Raw genomic sequence first — 20889 nt, 5'->3', positions numbered from 1 at the left:
GTGTGTTTGAGAAAGTGAGGAATATCAAAACTTGGGAACCGTTCTTCTTGGTGATGAGACACTAGAGACTGCGTCCCCCAAGCACAGCCTTTAAAAAAACCTAGGGTCACCTCCTTTACCACTGGAGGAGGTAAAACCACAGCAGTGAGCAAAAGGAGGCAGAGCTATGGTGGAAAGTGAGAGTGACAGGGAGGAGCAAACCCTAACTTCCCCCTTCCTGGCAGTGAAAGGGAGCACAGTGAGTTAGAGACTATACAGGTCAGGCCAGGGGAGGGAGGTAATTCACTGAGGAACTGGTTGCTTGACTTTAAAAAAGTTTGTATAATGATTCTTTCTGTAGACATCACGTTGCAAATAAAATTATTATGCTTTGAAGCCTGTAAAGCTGAGCGCACTTAAACAAGAGCTAGTGGATACCCCAGGAAAGATCGGACAGTGATTTTCCCAAAGCTTAGCTGGGTGGAAGCAAAGGGAACAGATAACAGGTTTCCAGTGGGTTGATTCTCTTTGAGTCGAGAAAGAGACTTTGACCCAAGGACTACATTTTGGAGTAAGACTTTAGAAGAGGCAACAATTAATATTATAAAATAAAATAACTATAATTATATGTAATTATATATAATATATAATTATAAATATATAAATATAAAAACATAACATATAAATATAAATAAATATAATATAATTATAAAATAAAATAACTATAATAACTATAAATATTTAGAAAGTCATAAGTCATCATAAACTGGTTTACTGACTAACGTTAAAACTGAAACTTACATAACACTTTATGGTTTACCGACTTACTCACAATAGCTCTGAGAGGCAGTATTTATCTTTCTAGATTCTTATCTCCATTTTACTGGTTAAGGAAATACTTTCAGAGGGATTGACAGTAATCATCTGAGCATTTCAACTCAGGAAATCTAAGCCCCATTTTTTCCATTTTTGTGTCTTTATCATTTTAAAGCAGAAAACTTTGAAAAGCTGCTAAAACTATGTCAAAAGTTACAAAAAATATAGTTTCACTATCATTTAAGCATAAATGATATCTTTATATCAAGTTTTATCATCTATAAAATGGGATAATAATATCATCTCCCATGAAAGGTTGTTGTAAGGATCAAATGAGAAATGTGTAAAAAAATTTTCATAGTGCCTGGCAAATAGGAGACACTATATAAATGCTTATTACCTTACTCCCTTATACAAATAAACTAACTGAATTCCATATAACAAGAAATCTTTGAGTAACCACTGTATTTATATGCCAGTACTATGTAATTGGATTCTGTAGTGAATAATTAAATGTAGTCAAATAATCAGATTTTTCACCTATTTGATAGAAAATTATGAGCCTGACTTGACATATACTTTTCAAATATGTTATGTGTTTGATCTTGAATATTTCTAACAACTTTACAGTCAGGAATGACTTATACCTCCTGGGAAAATTGCTCTGTTTAACATATTTCACATTACGGTCCAAGGGAGTGTTAGGCAGCTGTTTATTTCCTAACAGGAAATCTATCCTAAATTGCTAAATAAACAGTCACTGTATTTTGGGCACTTAAGTTATACTTGCAACCAAAGAAATGAAACTTCTGAAAAATCTTCCTCAAAGTAGACAGTATGTCTCACTTTAATAAAGGAGTATATGGTATTATAAGCTCTCACAAAACAATGATGTATACAACTAGACAAATAGTGGAAGTTTGAATATGATTACATAATTGTTATTTCAGATCAGAAGGAGAAGTAAAGGGAAAGAAATGCCAGAAGTTACTCCCTAAAACAAAGTCCCTTTTGGAAAATGAAAATACAAAATTTGGTGGATAGGATATTCCTGGTTAAAAAGGAATTTTGGTGGTCTCAAATAATAGAAATATAATGTCCATAAGGAAGAAACTTTTATAATGAAATAAGGACTGTGAAAACTACACTAAAGAAATGGAATCATCAATAAGCTGCCAAATGGCAGACTAAAATGATGAAATGGTGAAATAACAATGTAAGATAAATGTGTACATAAAAAGAAACCTCTTGGAAATAGGGCAACAAGACTAAAATCAATCAAATGGTTACTCGGGAAGTTTCTACAGTATCTTCTGACTAATGAAAGATAGGCAAAGTCATTTTTTACTTGTGTCCAACTCTTCGTGACCCCATTTGGGGTCTTTCTGGCAAAGATACCGGAGTGGTCTGTCATTTTACAGATGAAAAAACTGAGGCAAACAGGCTTAAGTGACTTGCCCAGGCTTACATAGCTACTAAGTGTCTAAAGCCAGATTTGAAATCAAGAAGATGAGTCTTCCTGACTCCAGGCCTGGCCCTCTATCCACTGGACCACCTAGTACATGTTTATAAAAGTGATTAATATATTATAGTATGAATCCAAATAAAGCCACTAGTCATTAATGAATTTAATAATAATAATAATAATGATGATGATAGCACTAATAACTCTAGGAGTACCAGATAAGTGACTGAAAATTAGAAAGAGTTGAGGATTTCAGGGATGATAGTATTGGTATGAGGGTTGAAAGCATAGTCAGAGATTGAAGGGAGGACAATATTAAACGACAATATATGAACAATTTCAGTATTTGGTAAACAAAGCAAAAGTTTCTACCTTGTAGTCAAAATCAATAATGGGTCATTGAGATTGCCCAGTGGGACTACTAGAACCATACAGAGATTTGTTACCAATTTAAAAAGAGGATCAAGGGTACATAGAGTGTTTTTCCATCTGCTAGGCTTCCCCTAGAAAGAGAATGGGTAACAGATTGTTGTGAGATAACTGTACAGGAATCGTAGGAGAGAAGTCAAGGGGGAAGAATTTTAGAGAAAGAGACAAAATAAGGCAGAATAAACTGACCCATGAAGACAAAAAAGGCAAGGAGGATGGAGCAATGAAATACAACATCTCCATAAGCAGGAAGAATTTAAGCAATGGGGAAAAGACTCAATTCAAAAAACTTTTTTTAATACGTGCAGAGTATTGTGCTAGGTACTGGAACTGATGCAAAGTTTAGGTGAGACACCGTCAGAGAACTTGCACTGTATTAAAGAGATGATGCACACACAAATAACTATAATATGCAGAGATGTATGATAATTGTAATAATGAAGCATAAAATAAAATATTATTAGGTCTGAGGGTTAAGAATCATTCACTGCCAACAGGGAAGCTTTTTGCAAGAGATGGAATTTGACATACTGTTTAGAAGATGGGTAGGAATTCATTAGGAAAGAGGGAGAGAAAAGATATCCTAGGCAAAGGGTATGGCATGAACAAAAGCAAAAATATGGGAAAGTGCAAAGCACTCTCTGTGGATGGAGAGTTGACCAGATTTGCTAGAGCACGGAAGGAGCTAAGGAAGGAAATGAGAAAAGTCTGCAAAGGCTAGCTGGGACCAGACTGTGGAAGCTTTGAATGCCAGACAAATAAATTTGAAATGTACTCAGCAAGAAATACAGAGCTATTGAAGATTTTAGACCAAAAGAGTGACATAAGGAAGATTACTGTGGTAATGGTATGAATGCCAGATTGTGGGGTAAGAGTAGGGAGAGGGAGACAGAGTAGATAGGTGTTGATTTGTTTAATTTGACTGTACTGAAAACGGAAGGTTCTAATGTAGTGTAGGGGAATATATCTGAGAAATGACAATCACATATTTATGTGTATACATCTACATGTGTAGATGTATATATAATGTATACACACACATATATAATTGGAGCAACAAAACCTTTAAGAAGGAAAAACAGAAGAGGCAGATTGAACAAGTTTATATTGAGTATTAAAACTCTGAATGACCAGGGGGCTGACTAGTGATGAATACCAAGAACAATAATGAAAAAGGACATTTAAAAATTATGTTCTGTGCAAGGAGGTCCATGTTGGAATGGAATGCTGGCTATGCACTTAGAACAGAAAGAGGACAGGATTACTCAGCTTATATTTTGTTTTGATATTCCCAGCCAAGGAAAATGGCCTTTGGTTTGGAAAGCTAGAGTGAAAATGGATAAGATGAAATAGAAATCCAAGAAAAAATGAGGAGATGACAAGAGATTACCAAGTTACTGGGCCCAAATGAATTATATCCCAGCCTACTGAAAGAACTGACAGATAACAATTGCTCAGTGATCTTAGACTGAGGACTGAGGAAGGATGGTCATGGGACTGGAGAGGAACAATATCCCAGAGGGTTTTTTTTTTTAAATAAAAAAGGAATTGGCTACAATCTGCAAATTACAAGCCAATGATACTGACTTTGATAGTTGGCAAAATTCTAGAACATATTGTTAAAAGTATGGTTTGTGAACCTCTAGAAAGGAAAGTAGTAAATACTGTGCCAACTAGCTGCCCTAAATAATACAAATTGCATACAATAAATGCTATCTGCAAATATATTAGGGAAACTAGATGGTGCAGTAGATAAAGTGCTGGGCCTGGAGTTAGGCCCACATTTTCCTAAGTTCAAATCTGACCTCAGACACTAACTGTGTGACCTTGGGCAAGTCACTTAATGCTGTTTACCTCCGTTTCCTTCTCTGTAAAATGAGCTGGAGAAGAAAATGGCAAACCACTCCAGTGTCTTTGCCAAGAAAAACCCAAATGGAATCACAAAGAGTTGGACAAACTGAAAATGACTGAAAAACAATAACAAAAAAGTATATTTCAAGCATAAATAAAAATATAGTACACCTACCTCTTCATTTAATTATTGCTATGATGTTTTATTTTACCATTTGTTAATTTTGTATGTATACATATCTATTTGCAAGCCTGTCTTAGATTTTAAGGGCAGGATTCAGGTGTCTATGGCACAGTTTGGAGAAAATAGGCCCTTCATGTAAGCTTTTTGGTGAAGACGGTGACCTTGTAAGTATAAGGTAAAGTAGACAGACCCAAGTAGAAATAATTCAAAGCACTTAAGAGGAACTAGCAGGTTTTCAGAGATCAAAAAAGTGTAATATCTCCTGCCTAATGACATGTGACTAAGGTGAGTTAGTATCCTCTTCTTGCATCATTACTTATTATTGATAAGTACAATACTATATTTGGATAGAGCTGACATGGCTTATTCTGTAATTCAGATCCACATAATCACTTACCTTTGTGGTATAACAGAAGATATATATTACTACCACATGATAAAATGCCATTTATTTTGGTAAAACCAAAATGCACAGTATTTAATAGCAAAGTTAACTTTTAGATAATTAGTCCATATGCCTTCTATCTATGGCCATGTCTTGGATTTTTCAGATTGTAATTTACCTTATCTTTGATTTTGTCAGCTCTGGCATCCAAAAGCGGATTTTTCATTTGATCCTGATTACATTTGCGACTTCCTCCTCCTGGAGTCATAGCTTTTGTTTGTCCAGTGGAACTTGAAGCTGTAGAGGCTAATACAGATGTACTGATGCCAGATACAGGTGATGGACTGTTTCCATTTACTGACCCATTTACACCTTGAAAAAAAAAATAAGAATCTCAAAAAACAATTGTGGAAATATTTTTCCTTTTCGAAAAAAGTTAGGCTATGAAATCTTTCACTATTTACAGGAAAGAAAATTTGTCAAAAACCATTTTAAGCCTTAAGAAAACTTCCATACAAAACTGACAATAATTTCCAAAATATCAAAAAGTAACAGACAAATGTAGTCCTCTGAAATGCTATTGTTAATATTAGTGATTAGAGATGAGAGAAGGAGTTTGTAGACCCTAATCAAGGTTTTAAAACTGTTGAAGAGAGGCTGAGAGTTTCTGCTGTAGCACATGTGGCTTCCCTTTTTTGACCCAAACCTGTGATTTCACTGAGAAAACTCTCTCTACCAAATGCACCTGCTCTGCAATTTATAATCTTAGGAGAGTTGCCTAGGAGCATTGAGAGATAAATGACCTGCCCAAGGTTGCAAAGTCAGTATGTGTCAGAGTCAGAACTTAAATTCAGGTTTTTCTGATGCTGGGTCTCCAAGCACTATGTCATGTTGTCTGAACATGACTTACCACAAAATAAATATTTACACGGATGATGAAAATAATTTTCTGGCATACAAAGTGCATTTAAAATGATATTAAAAAAAAGTCCTTCCTTGAACTTGTTGAATGTTGTGCACTTCCTCCTTTTGTAGACCCCCATGTCTGGCTCTTTGAGTGAATCTTAATTACATCAGAACTGACAGGTTAGTTATGATTACTTATGATGATTACTTAATCCCATAGCATAATGAACCATATTTCATTAGGCTGTCCACACAAAGAATTTTGTTTATTTTCTTTCAAGTGAACATTACTGAACAGGCAATCATAAAAGGCATCACTTTTATTCATCAAACTAAAGAAATTAAACCTCAACTAAACTTAAGCACAATATATATACAATACAAAATTCATACTTTAGAGCTAAATATCATATTGCGAGATTAAATTAAAATACAAAGTAACTTTTCAGGGAGGCATTAGTATGCGCCTGAGAGCACCCTCCACACATGACAATGCTTGAGAATAAAACTCAAAAATACCATTGAAAACTGCTATGACAGGAAAGGGTCTGAAATATTGTTTTAGCATTTTTGTATTGTTACCTTTTTCTAGACCACTTCGATTATTTTTTCCTGTATTCCTTGAATGGAATGAAGATGAATCATGATTCTGAGCTGAAGAAGCAAACAGTGGCGGAATCCCCAGGAGTGGTGAAAAGAAAGTTGCCCCTGATCGAGCATGTACATCTGCTGTTCTCCACCATTCTGCACCTCAAATAAACACACATATGTATTATTTCTGCAATTAAAGTCATGCTAGAACAACATCTAAAAAAAGAATTGAGTGCATTTTCAAAACGAAATTTTTGTATTGAGCTCTACCTCTTTTAGTTCTGACAAACTTAGTTACTGAAAAAGAAAACAAATGAAACATAAGACACACCAGGTGATCATACAAATTATGGCTTGTGCTTTTGATTTTACTCTTCTGAACTTAGACAATATCATATCAAGCTCTTCACTAATATGTGTATCAGCAGCTTCTCACAGACTGAGAATTTGAAGAGAAGTGTTTCAGGTTTTAAAAACAACATGGAAAACCTGAAATATGTAGTAATTATTCTATTCTCTAATGACTTTTCAAAAAAGTAAAAAGATTAAAATGTTTGGTACTACATTTGCCTCTTTTTTACTCCAAAATTTATGGTCAGATTCACATAAAACACAAAGAAGCCTCCCAAGTTAGGCAGAATGTGAACCTGAACCATTGTAGTTCAAATGGTATAAATAATATTCATAGAAATATTAATTATGTCTTCTTGAAATAATTTCAGAATGCAAATGTTTTACAACAATTTAATATATATACATTACGTACATGTATGTACATGAATACTCCCACACCCATCCACTCACAAAGCCCAAAGAAGCCTTTTAATGTCATTGTAAAGGAATGGAACTGTTAAAGGTAATTTTCTTAAATTACATATCTTTAATACCACCTTATGAGTCTCTCCATAAAAGTTAATAAGAAAAGCCTGGATTTTTTCCTACATCTCCTAACAAATATTAGAAAACAATTACTGTCTATCAAACTAAAACGTTGAAATCAATAGCTCAACAGCTAGAATTTAACTCTTTAAATAGCTCCTCTTAGAAGATCTGTGAAATCTTTGGACAACAGACAAGTGGTTTTTTTAATTGTATTTTCAGAGTGGTGACTGAAGTAGTTTCATAGCTCAAGGCTCTTTAGACAAAAAGAGAAACACTACTAATGAAGAAGAAAAACAGGAGTTTTATAAAAATATCAATACGCACAGAAAACTCACCAAACAACTTTTTAATGATGTGTGCAGAAGATGGAAGAGCAGATAACAGAATTATGTACAGAAGCTTGGGAAGGTAATATAAGAAAGGTGTCAGAATGCTAAAAGCTCAAAATGAGATGAAGCTAGCAAGGAAAATTAATACCAACAAAGAGGGTTGTTTTTAAAGTTATTATGAGAAAAGTATCAAAGAAGGGATGGGATTGTTGCTCAAAGTTTGTAGGAAGACAATACTTGATGACAATTAAATTGTTCAACACTTGTTTTATTTTATTTCTGTTTTCTCTGCCAAGGAGAACATTCTTTGAAAGACGAAACAAAAGTGGCTATTTGGGATCAGCTAACCAAAAGAAGTAAAGAGATCGTAGCCGAGCCTGATGAATTTAAATCCTCTGGCCTAGGTGAATTACATCCTTACCCACTGATAGAATTGGTGAATGTGAACAGGAGAAGTGCTGTAGGGTTGGAGAAGAGTAAAGAAAATGGAATCTGTGAACTACAGGTCAGTGAGATTGACTTCAATTCCTATAAAAAGTTCTAAAATGTATTATTAACAAAATGGTTATTGAACTCCCAAGAAAATTGTGATCACAAAGCACCAGCATGATGAATAAGTCATGCCACAGTAACTTAAATTCCTTTTTTGACATATGTGTTGCTGATGTACATTACCTTTTTTTTTTTTTGCAGGATGACTAAACTGGTAGGTAGATTAGGAGAATACTGTAGATGCTGAATGTCTACCTAGATTTTAGCAAAACTATCACATGATATTCTTGTTGGAAAAAATGTGGACTAGAAAATACCACAATTAGATGGATTCAGAACTGGCCAGAATTGAAGATTAATCATGAATGGTTCAAAGTTAAATTGGAAGGATGCCCTATGGATATGCTCTTACCTCTAGGCTGCTTAATATTTTTTATCAATGACTGAATAAAGGGACAATGGTATTCTTATGAAATTTTCAGGTGACACAAAGATGGAGGGAAAGCTAATACAACTGGGTAACGGTTAGTGTCCAAAAACATCTTGAAAGACTAGAACATTAAGGCTGAATTTAATAAGATGAAATTTAATAGGGATAATTGTAAAATCTAGCATCTGGATTAAAACAAATTACCATCACAAGCACAATACAGATTAGGTATGGCTAAGTAGCAGTTTGTTTGAACAAGATTTGAGATTTAAATTGACTGTAGACTCACTGAGACACCAGTGCTATCTATAGGGCAATGATAAAAAGTTAATATAATCTTGGATGGAAATAAAGGGGCCCTCCCCCTTGCGGAAGTCAGGAATTGGTAGTCCCACAGTACTCACCCCTGTTTAGACCACTTCTGGAATTTTAGGTTCAGTTCTGGATACCAAAGTTTAAGAAGAACAATGATAAGCAAAAGAAAATTGAGACCAGGGCAACAAAAATGGCATTTATCCATATGCAGATTGGCAAAAGGAATGGGATATATTTAGCCCAAAGAAGAAATTATGAAAAACAGGATAGACATCCTTGAGTATTTTAAAGACTATCATGTGAAAGATGGATATAAACTTATTTTGTTCATCCATAGAAGGCAGACATAGCAGTAATGAGTAGAAGTGCAAATATGTAAATGTAGGCTTGACGCAAGGAAAAACTTCCTAAAGATGAAAGCTATCCAACAGTAAAATTGGGATGCCTCAGTGAGTCCCCCTTTAACTAAAGGTCTTTCGGACAGAGACAAGATAACTATTTATCCAGGTTTATCATGGGGGGGTGGTTTTTCAAGTATCAGAATAAATGCTACTTCCAACTCTGAAATTCTATTTTTCTGTGATAAAATGGTTTGAAAATAATAGCAAAGAAATCAACTAAATCTCTTTCCAAAATCTCCTTGGAAAAAAAATTTCTCCTTATTTGGATAAAACTATTACACCATCAAAACACTGGTTTGTTGCCTAATATTGCAAATAAAAGTGATCTCTCCATTGTTAGTAAACTATAGAAATTATTGAAGAATATAATAATGTTAAAAACATATTGATGAGATATACTATATGTTATAACAGCTTTTTTTTTGGTCTAAAATTCTAGGTATAGAGTATCCCTATGAAAGAACATATAAAAAGAAACCAAAGTTTACCTGTTTTTTAAATGTAAGAATCAGAAAGCTTATTAAAGATTAAATAAATTGTTAACTACAATTGCCACTTTGAAATGACTTTTTATGAGCTTAAATTGAGTCCAACTTTTTTCCCTCACATATCATAGGACAACTTCTCTCTTTAAATGATGCTAATATAAAATCAACAGTATATAGACATGGAAACTGAACCAAAAATCTCTTTTTATGGCATAACCCTGTCTAATTGAAGTAAGACTGTTCAGAAATAAAGGGAAAATGTGTGTTAGATTAACATAGAGAGATTTCATTTTCTTTCTGTTTCTCATTCAGATAAAGATGTGGTCTTCAGGAGAAAATCTACTGCAATGATTGGGGCTACTATTCTTTATTTTGATCATTAGATGCATTTATGACTTCATCAGTATAATTATTCTCTCCACTAATGAAAATTTCAAGCCCTGAATACATTTGCACCCCGTGATTCTTTTTCTATAAACCCTCCATAAAAGTTTTATATAAAATGCTTAAAATTTTCCTTTAGTTATTTTTATGGGTTAGCAAAATAGGAAAATAAGATGATGATTTTTTTTTTTTTTTTTGATGAGCACAGTTGGGGTTAAGTGACTTGCCCAGTGTCATACAGCTAGTGAGTGTTACATGTCTGAGGCCGGATTTGAACTCAGGTCCTCCTGACTCCAGGGCTGGTGCTCTGTCCACTTTGCCATCTACCTGCCCCAAAATGATGATTTTTAAAGCTGGCCGCATCCTTAAAGGACATCTAATCCAATCCCTCATAATATAAATGAAAAAAATGAGAGTGAGAGACATTAAATGGTTTTCCCATTCCCGACAGGTAGCAGTTGCAGAGGTAGAATTTGAATCTATGTTTTCTAAACTCTAAATCCAATGTAGTAGCATGTATACTATTCCTATACAGTCTGTTATTTCCACTACATAACTAGCCTATCTCTCTTTAGTCTTTTATGTCAGCTCACATCTACATGTCATTGACGGCAATATTTATACAGTCTAGTTATGCCCACCATACATCTGAACATTGTTTTTAGGGTTACTTAAAATTTTGATTCTTCTCAGTGTTGTGGTGTTCGATGATTTTTAATCATATTGCATCACTACTATGCTGGTGTTAAATAGGCTTCTGCAGTGATGCAATGTTTGGGATCAACAGAAACAAGATAGTTTCCCAGATGAGACTGATCTAGATCTCCTCTGCCTGCTCAATTGTGAGCCCAGCTCATTCATCTGCAGTGCCTGTCAATGATGTGTAGACAGGTGAATAGGTAGACAGAGAAACCTGATTCACTGCCCATCTAATTTCTTTACATGGTCTTGGCAATATGTATTTTGAATGTACTTTCCCCCTCTATTGTGGATGATTAAGCATTTCTTCATTTCTTGCAATGCTGCATATTTCAGTGAAGTAGCGTTGTAGTGTTCTGGAGTCCAAAGAAACCAAAACAATATTATCTGAGAACAGAAGCACTTGGAGAAGCTTGCAGTCAACCAGTAATCCTTTTTTTGTTTAGAATCAACAGAGAACATCTGTGACACAGGTGAATCATTTAGGTGAGCACATGTCAGTTTGACATCTCAATTTTATTTCAGTATTCAAGGGTTCACTGAATAATTATTTCTTATTTGTCAAGGGATCTTGTATAATTTCAACATATGTGTGATATACCTTGTTTTAGGAGAAATTTCAGGGCTGCATTTTGGTCTGAGTTAAATGCTTTTCCAAAATCAACAATTAACATAGAGAGATTTCATTTTCTTTCTGTTTCTCAGTCAGATAAAGATGTGGTCTTCAGGAGAAAATCTACTGCTTTCTTCTCATGTTTTCAACACAGGTGCTTGTGATGTGTGTATAGAATGGTTTCATAAAATGCATCAAGATGAAAACGTAGACATATGGGTGCCAATTGTTTGTAAATCTACATAATTTTTTGTTTATAAAATGAAAATTGAATAATATAAATACTTTTTAGAAATATTCACTTCTGATCAGGTGTTTTGAGTCTAATTTTAAAGTAGCTGCTGCTGATTTTTCAATTTTGTTTCTGTTTGTTTATTTTTGGTAAAAGCATTGTCTATCATTTTCTCTACTATTCTGGCATTTTCCCCTCATTTGAAATATTCTCAGTTATGATCCCTGCGTGACTTTAACATCATGCCACCTCTTATACAGATTCCTTTTCTATTTACCTAAGTTTCCTTGCACCTTCTGACTTAATTTCCTTAAGTGGCACTTCCTTTCCTAGTACAAAGGTAGTAGAGTACAAATGGCAACTGTGGTTGCCCATGAAAAGAAGTTGCTAAAAAGAATCTTTCCTCTTTTCTGTCTCCTTATGATCTTCAGGTTTCTTATGATCTTATAGGTTTCAGCTATAAATTCTTAAGATAATTTGGCCTGACTGGATCTCATAACAACTGTTCTGCAGGTTCATTTTCTTAACTGCTTTTGGCCATTTTGTGAGATGATATTGCTCACAGTCTTCTGACATCCTTCTTTAAAATGTTTTGCAAATGAGATTGTACTCTAAATCCAGTGTTACCCTGGGCTTCCATGTCTCCTGGCTTAGCCAGATTCAGTATCTCCTGGATGAGGTCACTCTAGAGTTCTTTTGGCCACGGATGTGGCAATTGTATTTTACCAGTTAACCTTCCCTATGAAATAGTGTTGAATTAAATATTTCTACTTCTGTCTCTTTCTTATTTCTTGAAGGTGAGAGCTTGTTTTTAACAAATTATTTTGGACTATGAATTATGTATTTAAAATTAGGCTCAAAACAGCTGATGAGGAAGAATTAACTTTACAGAAATCACTTAGTGAATAGAGTTTAAATACAAAACATAAAAGACCACTCTAGAAAAAAAATATATATATACACACATACACACACATACATATGTCATCATCAGCAGCAGCAGCAGCACCAATATCACTACCATAACTTTGGTGTTGAATTTGAAATTTCTAGTAGGACTTAAGTAATTTAAATACAAGAAAAGCCAAAGGAATAATAAAAAAGAAAATTTGGCAAATCCAAATGTTGATGTTACATTATGCCAAGAAGAGATAAGTAAAAGCAAAGAAAGATATATATCCAACAAACATTGGTTTAAGTTGATACCACTTGATGGTGAAAATTTGTTTTACCTAATAACAAAGCTCTCAAGATATAACCCATAGTAATATTCATGTTTAAAAAATTATATAGATCCCTAGAAAAATTCCTCCATTATATATTGTGTGAAATATATTCAAGTCAATCATTTTGTTGAAATTTTCACATGAAACATGGGAAGTGAAGGAACTTTTAAAACTATCACAAAATAGTCTACTAATAAAGTAATAACTACATACAATAAATATTTCAAGAATAAACTTGCTAATAGATTTTAAACTATGTACATGGGCAGCATCAGTATAATTTCACTGTTAACTTTGGTAGTAATCACTAACATGGAGCACAATGTTAGAAAAAGTCCACTTGAAAATTAACTGTTTCCATTTAAACTTCCTAAAAATTTCTTGTTTGTATTTTGACACTGTTTACCCTCACCTGTTAAAAATTTTTCAAAAGTGGGACATTTTGGCTAACTTCTCACATCAGCCTAATCTTATTTATTTTAAATCACTACAACAAATCTTTAATGTGACACGGGGTCTAAAAAGTGATAGACCATTTGATAGGAGAGTATTCTAGAAAGTTCTTGAAATTGTGCTCAAGAAATATCATCCTAAAATCACAGGGCAAGGAAAATCTTATGATGGATACAATAAGCATAATTCTACTACAAAGGTTATGATTTTAATAGTACCGAGAGAACACTAAGGTTTAGGCATGCTGATGTCATGCCCAAAATGAAAACCTGGCCATTAATCAAGTCAAATAACAAATTTAAGATTTCAAATACTTTCACTACTACTATCTTGATTTTTTGGGAAGGGTCTTGTAAGATAAATGCAGTGTTATTGGCAGATCTTAATTTTTATTAATTCTAATTTTCCAAAGTGATTTTTTACATCAAATTCTAAAATCTAGCATTCTGGAGTGAAACAATCTTGATTCATCGCAGAAAAGAGTAGGAAACACACATTTCAACCCTCTGTCCTTCATGTATGTTTTGAGAGAGGTATTTCTTTCCTAAGATTAAAACAGTTGACAGTTTATAAATCATCCCTATGAGAAGGAACAAACATTGGTGGAAGAGCTAGAATAAAATTCAGACAGCCTTGTGCACACAAAATCCAACTCATACCTATAAAATTTTGATTAAAACATAGGATCACAGATATAGAATGGGAAGAAAACTCAGAGGTCATTTCATCTAACCTCATTTTGCAAATGAGGAAACTAAAGCCCAGAGAGGTTATATGCTCATTAGAACAACATGGTTTGGATTTGAAAGGATAAAAAAAGAAAAGTACAAGTAAATTACAAGAAATAACAGCTCTCCAAACTGGAAAAATAATGTATTCCTGCAATGAAATTTTGTTAAGCACTTTGGAATAGCACAGATGCAAGCAAAACAGGTGAAGAGAGGTATAGATTCAATCAAGCCAATCTCAGAAAAATCTAGTCAGAGCTAGAGACTTTCAGAGTTAGAATAGACCCAAGAGGCAAATAATCTTCTTTCCTAAACATAAAAGAAATAAGTGCCCCAAAGAGAAAAATATATTCATTATGAGAATTGGGCTTTGGCTTCCAGCTAAAGCATTTAGAAAAATCCATATTTTTTAAATGGAGTACTTTTAAATGAAAAACAAACAAAGAAAAAAAAAGCACACAACCTATGTCAGCTTGGCTTATTCCCAGTCTTTTAGTACAACTGTGTATTTCTCTAGTTTTAACCACTTCAGTAGCCACTGAAGGGGCCTGTTTCCTGCTCCTGAACATGAAAGATAGGAATCAGGCATATTCTACATACTGTTTACTGCCAAAAGATAGACACTTTTCCCCCCAGCACACCAAGTGTTAGTCTAATCTTTCTTTCTTTGACTTCTTGATAAAAATAATTATTAATCAAATGCCTATTAGGACTAGGACATTTCAATTGTTCCTTCTTTAGTTGAATACTCTTTGTAACAGATGTTTACCTGGAAAAGGTGCTAGTTGGGGATGTGCTGCTAAGGCTGTAGGGGTACCAAGTGTCCCCAAACCACCAAATTCTGAATGCCCTGAGCTGGCTGTATGTAGACCAAAGACTGGGTGGCTGACCATTGGGAAGGCACTCGACACTGTGGACAGGTTAAACGGTTGATCCCCAGCTGCTCTGAATAAATGTCCTGAGGGGGAAAAAAAAAACACTTAAAATTGTACTACCAAAACAGATGTTGTTTATGTGATTTCAACCCTCATGTTTGGATAAATGTTATGATTTTACTGTTTCCAAAATATAGTTTACATTTTTCTATTGCATTTCAGTTATTAAAAGACTAGAGAAAACAAAGTGTTTCTAAACACATGAAATAATATCCTAAAAAGAATTAATAAAAATGGATGTTACATTTTTTCTTATTTTTGGTGCTTTGAGACCTGAGAAGATGTTTAATTTGGGGAAATAGTTCTTGCTAATGAAATTCAATGGCCTGAATAAGTTCAAAACCTGTTTTCTCATAATAAATTTATTCCAGAGTATTAATACATTTTTCGTCATAAGGAAAAATCATTATGGTCATGCTCTCAAAGGAATATAGATTTGGAGTATAAATACACTGACCCAGGATGGAAATTGGTGACACAGGTCATCAATTCATAATCCTGGAATCCATAGTCAAAGAGTCCCCAACCTCCTCATCCATGGTTCAATAGATCTAAGAGAATCTCATGTTCACCACATGGCATTTTTCTCAGCAGTACACAAAAGCTGAGTGTCGAGAAGAAAGGAGGCAAATCAAGTTTCTATCTTTAAAATATGAAGTGTACAACTTGCTTCTGATATATTGAGGAAAAGACCAAAAAATTCTTAACAATTCTAGGAGTTATGAAGAACTCCCCAAAGAAAGAAGTATTCGTGCTTGCCACTGGAATTAGAAAACAACACTTCAGAACCTGGTTATCAGGTTCCATGGACTACTGAAACTCTTCTAATCTTCTCATCCTTTTAAGGATCATAAGATCAAAGATCTCAACCTTGAAGGGACCACAAAGGCTAGTGGTCCAATCCCTTCATTTCAGAAAGAAGAGACTAAGGCAAAGAGAAACTGATCCATTTTTCCAAGGTAACAGGAAATAAGCATCAGAGGAGGGATTTGAACCCAGGTCCTTTGATACAAGAACTCATGATTTTCCTACCATAAACAGGATGAATCGATTTAAATCAGCAAAAACTAATCACATGCTTTAAGTACAAGAAATTATACAGCTAAAAGGGAGTATGTCACCATTAACATATAAAGTGATTTAAGAATTAGCTTCTCTTTGCTTCACCTACCCTCTATATTTTTTTTTATAATCAGGATAAGAATCTGTGGAGTTTAGAGGGAGGTGAGATTTTGTTTAGAAACATGGAGGTTATGGACATGCTCACTGGCCCTTTCTAACGGCATGTCTTTAAGTGTCAGCAATTAGAAATGTATTGATGGGCCTGAACATTGTGGATATATATTAGCTATGATTTAGCTGGATCAGGAAACTATGAGTCACAGCTAGTTATATACTAAAGACAACTCAAACTGGCTTGTAAGAGTCAACTGTTAAATTTTCAGTATGAGCACTTACACCTCAGAAATCATCAAATGTTACAAATTAGGGACTGATTTATTATTTGGCTGATTGTCTAGATGGAAGAAAGTGATAGAAAAAATGTTAATTATGCACATTAAACATAAAAGTTATGTCATGTGCACAGGTTTTTTTTTTTTAATTTTTTGATAGCCAATTGTTAAATATTTACCAGGACATCCCTGGTCACAGCTATCCTATTATGTCAGACCTAAAAAAGAAAGGGACAAATTCTACAATTGTCTCCTCATCACCACCACAGAAGATCCTGAAAGAGCTAAATGCAGAGAGCAGCAGAGATAGATCAAACTTGGGAGAAGGCTGCTGTTCCACCTCACCTCTGGGAACCATAAATAGCAGTGAAAAGCAGTGTCACAAGCTCTCTCAATCACTTTGTCATGGAGCCACAAGGCCAGCCTCCTAGAGGGAGGGATGTGTGATCCTAAATTTGAAAGTTCTAGAACATAGTTTCAGGGATTCCTGAATGTATATGTGGACTGGAAGAAACTCAAAGGCCTGGAGATGGAGAAACATAAGATGTGACTTTACCTCTGCTACTACCATGACTTATTCAAGTGGTATAGATACATCTGATGGAAAGAAAGACATACTCCTTTCTAAAATCAAATTGAGGTTAGCTCATAATGAGGAGAGAAAACAGTTGATTTGTGTTAATGCAATAATTGCTGTTAGATGATACTGAGGAGGTGATAACTGGTCAGTTGATACTAGGGCACTAATCATTGGTTAGATTACATAGACAGAATACATAGGATTGGGTTCTAAGATGAATAGTAGTAGAGATGGCACTTCTAACACCTGATGGGAGCAGTAGTCTTGATCAGGGGGACCTCAATTATTAGTCAGAGTGTGAGTTGGGAGATCAAGCCCAGAGCTTACATGAGATATAATGTGAAAACTGGGTTTTTTAAGTATCAAGTGTCATACATATATAAAGCACAATGATTACCGTTATAAATCAATGCTATAAGAATTGTTAACCTGCCTACTATCTACTTGCTATTTGTAAAATAACTTCATATTTTTTGTACATCCTCCTTAAATACTCTCCCTTTACTAAATAATGGTATGAGCTATTGGTCTCCATACTAATAAAAATACATAGAATTAGGAAAAAGAGTTTCTTAGTTTCTTGCCTGATACATCTTAAGGAATAACCAAGAAAACTAATACACTTGCAGTTTTTTAATTTAAAGTGATGAACCATTCACTTAGGTAATTTTTTGTCCCTTGATGGAATTAGTGAAAGTTTATTTAAGGGAGAAAACTTGCTTGTCCCTACAGGAAGGTAACCTAATTCAGTATGTGTTTTTATTCCATTCAGCACCAGGATTCAGCCTCATAAAGTGAGTATATCAGACAGGTAAGGTAATTACAATTATTCCACGAATGCCGTAAAATGCTACTCTATTTGTTGGAAAATCCTTTAAGAAGTTCCTCCTGCAGACTGTGATAGATCTGTACAACAGATAGCATTATTTAGGACTAGATTACAGATGCTGAGTACAAATCAAATTTTGGTAAAAAAAAAATAACCCCATTGATAAAAATCTAGAAACAGTTTTCTTTACTATAATATAATTAAAATATAATATTGCTAAAAAGAAAAATGTAAGAAATAAATCATTAAAAATAAATACATGTGTCAGCATGAGAATTTATCTAGTCAAGATACCCATCAGAGATGAAAGATACCTTTTTACTAGGTTTGTTTTAAAACCAAGAACCACAAACATACTATCCAGCAGCTACTCCACTAACAACAGCTGAACACTCATCCTTATTTTTAGTTTGAAGAGCTATTATAAAGTGAGTTTTATTGCTACATCTCAAGGGAATATGAATGCATATGTACAGAATTACATTTACTTTTCTTACTTTGTATTCTATAATGAAGTTGCACATATGTGTTAGATCAAACTCAACAAACATTAAAACTAAAACACAATGGGTCAAACATTTCTATCAATCAGACAATATAATTATCTCTTTAGGAGGACAAGAAAACACTCATTAGATCTAATGTCAGATTTATTATCTTTTAAACTCAATTCACATGCCTGCTAGGTCCCCAAATATAATTCTTATTTATGATAGTGCAAAAGTTATTTAGCTCCTTTCTTCTTTAAGCCAGGATCACACTCAAATGAAAGGAAAATTACTTTTTCAACAATGATTTTATAAGAGATCTGTGACATTTTTACTTATTAAAATTCAAGATAGGATAGAAGGGCTACTTAAATTCATTTATGCTTCTGTCACTTGAGTTTCTGATGTGGTAGTAACAATTAAGGGAAAAAAATCTTCTGGTTTTAATACAAAATTGTTGAACCATCCTGAAATCAAAGGTTTATCTTATTTCCAACTTTTTAAAAAAACATTTATATTAACAGCTATTTTCAAATCTACAAAATAGAGTGGTGATCTAAATGCAAGCAACAGTGTAAAGGTGTAAGAGACACAAAGACAAAAATTAAAATCTCTGCTTTTGAGGAGCTTATATTCTGTTGGGTAAGTACATCTTAAGCAGATTCAAAGTAACCTGGAGAGAGACAGAGAATACATTAACAACCAGGTGACTGGGGCACATTGTAAGAGAAAGTGGTACTTGCGCTGATTCTGTGGGGTGGAAATGCATTCCAGGCATTTGTTATATTTGTAGGTAAGAGGTGGAATTTTGCAAGATCATTGGGACATAGATTAAGATCTGAAAGGGACCTCAGATGCTAGCCAGCTCAGTACCCTCATTTTTCAAATGAGTAACCTGATGCCTGGAGAGGTTAAATGACTAGTTTATTGTCCCACAGGACTCTGAGGAACAGATGTAGGATTTGAAGCCAGGCCCTCTGATGCCAAATCTAGTGCTCTTCCTTGTATAATGTTGCCTCTAGGAATAAGCTAGCATTCCAGTTTGGCAAGAAGGTAGAACACATGAAAGAGAGCAAAGTGAAATAAAAGTTAAGTGCCAGATTGTGGAGAACCTTCAAAGCTTCCTAAGGGGCAGCTAGTTGGCCCAATAGGATAGGCAATCAATCAACATTTACTTAGCACCTACTAGGTTCCAGGCACAGCATTAAGTGCTAGGGATACAAAAAGAGGTAAAGATAGCCCCTGCCTTCAAGGAGTTTACAATCTGATGGGGGAAAACAACATGCTAACAAATATACACAAAGCAAGCTATATATAGGATAAATAGGAAATAACCAGCAGAGGGAAGACACTAGATAGGGCACTGGACTTGTAGTCAGAAGACCTGAGTTCAAGGGTGGCCTCACATAGTTATTACAGTGTAACCCTGGATAAGTCACTTAACCTCTATCTCCTTCAGTTTCTCCATCTATTAAAAAAAGGGGGGGGGAAGATAACAGTACTTTTTTCATAGGATTATTGTGACCCTCCCCCCCCAGAATGAGATAATATTTATAAAGCATTTTGCAAACCTTACAGTGCTGCATAAAGGCCAGTTGTTGCTATTTATTATCTAGTTAGCTAGCTAGCTATCTTCTTGTTGTTCTAATTACCTGAGGAGTTTGTAATTTATTCTAGAGCCAACAGGAAGCCAATGAAGGGTTTTTAAAGTAAGAGAATACCATTATCAGACTTAATCATTAGGAAGATTATTTTGGTCTTGCATTGATGATCATTTGGAGAACAAAAGTACTAGAAGTCAGAAAACCAGTAATGAGGCTATTAAAATAATCCAAGTGAGTGATAATGAAGTCCTGAATTTGGGTGGGGATTGTGAGTGCAGAAAAGGGAATGAATATGTAAGAGACATTATGGTGGTAGAATGGAAAAAAAAAACCAACAACTTGGCAACTGATCACATATGAGAGTGGTAAGAAAGGGGGAATAGTTAAGAATAGGTCTGACATTATAAATCTGGGTAACTGAGTAAATGGTAGGACTCCTGATGGGAAAAGAGGCTGATCTAAGTGGGAAGTTTAGTTTGGTCTTGGACATTTTGAGTCTGATGATTTGAGGAGAGGAGAGGAAAGAGTGGGAGTACACAGCTCAGTGGTACAGTGAATAAAGCAGTAGGCCTAGAGTCAGGAAGACCTGTGTTCAAAACTGACCTCAGACAATGACTAGCTGTGTGACTCTGGCCAAGTCACTTAGCTTCTGTTTGCTTCAGTTCCCTTCTCTATAAAAAAGGAATAATAATAGTACTTACCTCCCAGGGTAGTCGTGAGG

The 20889-nt window shown here is 34.5% G+C and overlaps 1 protein-coding gene across 16 annotated transcripts in view; it reads right to left on the bottom strand.

The window, feature by feature from the left end:
* Window positions 1-20889, bottom strand: part of LOC114045671 (bromodomain adjacent to zinc finger domain protein 2B) — a 342755-nt gene that overhangs the window by 117408 nt on the left and 204458 nt on the right. For 11 of the 16 annotated variants that reach the window (XM_027865764.1, XM_027865749.1, XM_027865748.1 and 8 more), the window contains 3 exons: window positions 15048-15236; window positions 6598-6765; window positions 5288-5481 (listed from right to left, as the gene is read on the bottom strand). In XM_027865764.1, coding sequence (XP_027721565.1) covers window positions 5288-5481; window positions 6598-6765; window positions 15048-15236 — 551 coding nt within the window. The remainder of the gene's footprint in view (window positions 1-5287; window positions 5482-6597; window positions 6766-15047; window positions 15237-20889) is intronic. The other 5 variants (XM_027865761.1, XM_027865758.1, XM_027865762.1 and 2 more) reach the window with 3 other exon arrangements.

The sequence above is a fragment of the Vombatus ursinus genome, unplaced genomic scaffold, assembly GCF_900497805.2.
Source record: "Vombatus ursinus unplaced genomic scaffold, bare-nosed wombat genome assembly UNPS02014779.1, whole genome shotgun sequence".
In the NCBI taxonomy this organism is placed as follows: Eukaryota; Metazoa; Chordata; class Mammalia; order Diprotodontia; family Vombatidae; genus Vombatus; species Vombatus ursinus.
Note: the sequence above shows the minus strand (reverse complement) of the source record. Positions and strands in the feature narration are given on the sequence as shown.